Raw genomic sequence first — 3,721 nt, 5'->3', positions numbered from 1 at the left:
TGATTATCAAACAACGTTAAAAATGTAAACTAATATGTAAATCTCAACAGGTCGGCACAGGTCTGTTTCCTACCCGTTTCAACTTACCTGCGATGAACGGCCATCAACGATAAATGTCCGGATGAGTATGTATCGTACGCTTCATCATTTATCGTGAAATTTCTTACCACAATGAGCATTTTGGTTTATCACAATAAATTGCAATTGTTTTTTTTGTTTTTTTAAAAACCTCTATATTGCTGGGTTGATTAGTTTTTACAATTTTTCTATTGCTTTTTTCAGTATCAATACATGTTAAAATATGATTGGAAGCAGTGACTGTGGTATAAATCACACTTCTTCAYGAGACTAATATCCTAAAAAASCGTATTAAGAATGGATGAGCAGTGTTTGTTTATGGAGATATGATTGCTGTGTCAGTCAAAAAGATTATTTGATTACATCAGCCTGAATCTAAAGTCTCCGATATAAACACGCGGATAGAAGGACGCTGCTCCAGCTCGTGGTCCGCTCCAGCGTTTCCATCCAACAGCATCTGTATTTCATATGCAGACCCCTTGGTTAATAACAAATAGGTCAGCTGTTCTCATACCTATTGGAGTTCACTGCTGTTTTCTGACCAATATCAATTAAGACTTTTCTAAAATTCCACACTACAAAATAAGTAACACACGGGACGGCAAAGTATGTATTATTTGTGCCAGTATCGTATTGCGTCARCATTAGTATTGACCAATGCGCAGAGGCAATATTGGTATTGTATCGGGGGTGACAAAGTTGTATCGTGACACCCCTATCGGATTCTAGTATCAAGAATTTAAAAAGGTAAATTTTATAAATTATAAATTTTATATTATTCTTCAGTTCACATGATKGAGTGACTGGAGTCTTCTTCTGTTCTACCACATCCCAAAGACGCTCTATTAGGTTCAAATATGGTGACTGTAGGTCATCTGACTGCAGAGAACTCATCACACTGTTGAAAGTAGCCATTGGAAGACCCTGTTGAAATGCTAAGGTTAAAGGTCAATCCTTTCTATGCAACAGTTTGCAAGAAAAAGCTCATCAACAGCCGGGTCRCCAGTGGCTCCTTTATTTAACGTCAGATCCTAATTAAGTCACAGGTACTGACCTTAGCCAAAGACCCTCCAAGGTAATCTGAATCTTTTTCTCTCCTTTTCAGATTTTTTTTTTTACATCCAAGAAAAAAAAATTCTTTCTTGTCAGGATTTACAGTTTTTACATTTCATCAACACACCTGGACTTGTCCTGTAACATTCCTTCTGCAGTGGCTGATTGATGCCTGTACAAAAATGTGGAGCGGCACAGTCGCACGCTGATCCGATTACACAAAACCTCAAAAATGTGCAGTTTTATTTATCTTCTTTTTGTTTTACATTTTGTAAATATATATTTATATTAACCATTTACACTTCTGATTATACAACTATCAAATTTCCAAAAATGCAGGCACTTGACTTCCAAAGCATCTTTTGTGCCTATAACTAAAAAAWAAAAAAAAATGAAATAAAGAAACCTACATTGCCCATTTACATATATGTAACTGTATAATAGTGCTGTATGTCTAAACCCTCTGACAAACCACAGTCAGCAGCCATAATTATGCCTATTACATATCACAGTCTGGCTGTCTGGAAAACACAAAATCTTTCAACGAGGGAAAAAAAAAATCCTTATGGTTTCAGCAGATGTACTGACTCGCATAAATCTCCATGTAGTGTGCTGCTGCCAGAGCTTTTAGTTTTCGTCCAGGATCAGAAGAAAACTTGCTGAATTGTTGAAGTAATACTAACAGGACAAGAAAATACAAGCAGTTAAATGCAAATGGAGGGGATGAAACCCGACGGGCATGTTTCCTCTTGCAAACAGAGCCTCAGCCCACGCTTTGTACTCCTGAGTTTCTAAGGTCACTTTTTGCTCAGAACTGCTAGGATTTACTCTGTTTASTGTTTCACACGTGAAACGTAATTTCATTCATTCCTTTTGGCGTGAGATGTGAATTTGTGGGTCTGAACTTGAAAATAATATTGAGTCTAAATCATCTTTTGCATAGAGAAAAAAAAAACCCTCCTACTTTAGTTTCCAAGTTTTCCCAGACTTTATCGTAAGCTCCGACATTTTTATCTGATCGTTTATTGCTGCTCAACGCAAGAAAACAGCAGCAAGAGAGAGCGGAGGCGCACCAACAACGTTGAGTCTTTTAGTGCTGAACTCATGTTGGATAAATTAAGACATCTGTGTGGCATTTGTAGCGGGGGGGGCCGCCCCGGTCACTGCTTTAGCAAGTCTTTGAGCACGGCTCCGGCGCTAGCCTCGGCTGAGACAGGCACAGGGGTGAAGGTGGGCAGAGCGTCGGTGATGGGCTTCATCAGCAGGTGACCTCCAGAGCCGGCGGGGCCAGAACCGGCCACCAGCGGCACCGCGGCGGAACGAGGAGCCAGGAAYGGGTTGGATTCACCGGGTCTCCTGACGCCAGCCGCAGCTCCTGTGGTGTAAACAGGTAAAATTTTGGGAGTATTTGATTGAACTGTGTTTTATTTTGTTTTGCAGRAATGCTAATTTACCCGCGGAGCCTGAAGAAGAGCCACCAGCTCTCCCAGAAGGCGGTGCGCTCAGAGGCTTGATGTCATAGACCGGGAGCCTCGGCGTCGGGAGCGACGGGGTCGACTCCATCTCCAGGAACTTCACAAACATCTCGGAGAAAGACTGTGGTGGCGAGGGAGTCAGCGGGATTGGTGTTTGAATGAATGAATGAGTTTACAGATTCAATTAAATCGAAAATATTCCACAGAGCGAAATAAAGAACTTCACCAGGAATAGGGCTGCAACGATTAATCAGATTAATCGTGATGTATCGATTATTAAAACTGGTTTAGTAGTCGATTAATTGTTAGCTGGAATTTACAGACTAAATAAAAAAAAAAAAAAACTACATTGTTGAAAAAAAAAAAAAACAATAAATAAGCCAAAACTACATTTTGCATTTAAGGTGAAAAAAGACCTTCTTTGTAAATATGATCTACCTAGAACTCAAGTGGCATAGTTTTAGCTTCACCTGGTTCAAGTTCTGAAAAATAATAAAACCTCTACCATTAGGCACCTTTTGCTCTAAAATWAGCTGGTCAACATTTTAGCCGGTCCCTGAATCGATGTCGAGTCAAACAAAGAGCTGAAATTCTCAAATGTTGATGTTAGAAGTATTTTTTAGCCGCATTTGTATCCTTCGCTACAAATGATCAAGCATTCACTAAAGGAATGATATGTTCCTTTAGTGAACATATCATTCCTTTTTTGTTGATTAAAAATGCATTTTGTTGCATTTTAGGCAACAAAATGATTATTTTCTTATTTACAAAAAAAGAATTAGATTGTTTATTTGCATCCTATAATGAAATCCTAACACTGTGTAAAAAGTAGAGAACAAAAGCTACATGAAAATCTGCCACACACAGTTAATTTTTCATCTGTCCATTTTCTCTTCGTAAAAGTTCTGAAGTTAAATTTAACTTGAGCTTTATGTTTCCATTTATTGCTAAATAAATTTTACAGAAATTGCAGAGAACCAGTGGATTTTATTGCGACTCTCCATGCTGCTCTGTGTGGTATACTCATGGTGCGTTTGTGGCTCCATGGTGCTCTGTGTGGTGTACTCATGGTGCGTTTGTGGCTCCCAGCCCGTTCTGAACTTACCGAGTTCAGT

At 39.1% G+C, this 3,721-nt stretch overlaps 1 protein-coding gene across 1 annotated transcript in view; it reads right to left on the bottom strand.

Moving 5' to 3' along the window:
- Positions 1–1,080: 1,080 nt before the first annotated feature.
- The window catches only part of trip11 (thyroid hormone receptor interactor 11), a 22,425-nt gene continuing 19,784 nt past the window's right edge, over positions 1,081–3,721 (bottom strand). Inside the window, exons 19-21 of the mRNA XM_008398944.2 lie at positions 3,242–3,247; positions 2,586–2,756; positions 1,081–2,506 (exon numbers count right to left, since the gene is read on the bottom strand). Coding sequence (XP_008397166.1) covers positions 2,292–2,506; positions 2,586–2,756; positions 3,242–3,247 — 392 coding nt within the window. The 3' untranslated portion in view covers positions 1,081–2,291. The remainder of the gene's footprint in view (positions 2,507–2,585; positions 2,757–3,241; positions 3,248–3,721) is intronic.

Source organism: Poecilia reticulata, linkage group LG22 (assembly GCF_000633615.1).
Source record: "Poecilia reticulata strain Guanapo linkage group LG22, Guppy_female_1.0+MT, whole genome shotgun sequence".
Classification (NCBI taxonomy): Eukaryota; Metazoa; Chordata; class Actinopteri; order Cyprinodontiformes; family Poeciliidae; genus Poecilia; species Poecilia reticulata.
The sequence above is the reverse complement of the archived record's forward strand: the minus strand, read 5'-3'. Positions and strand labels throughout refer to the sequence as shown.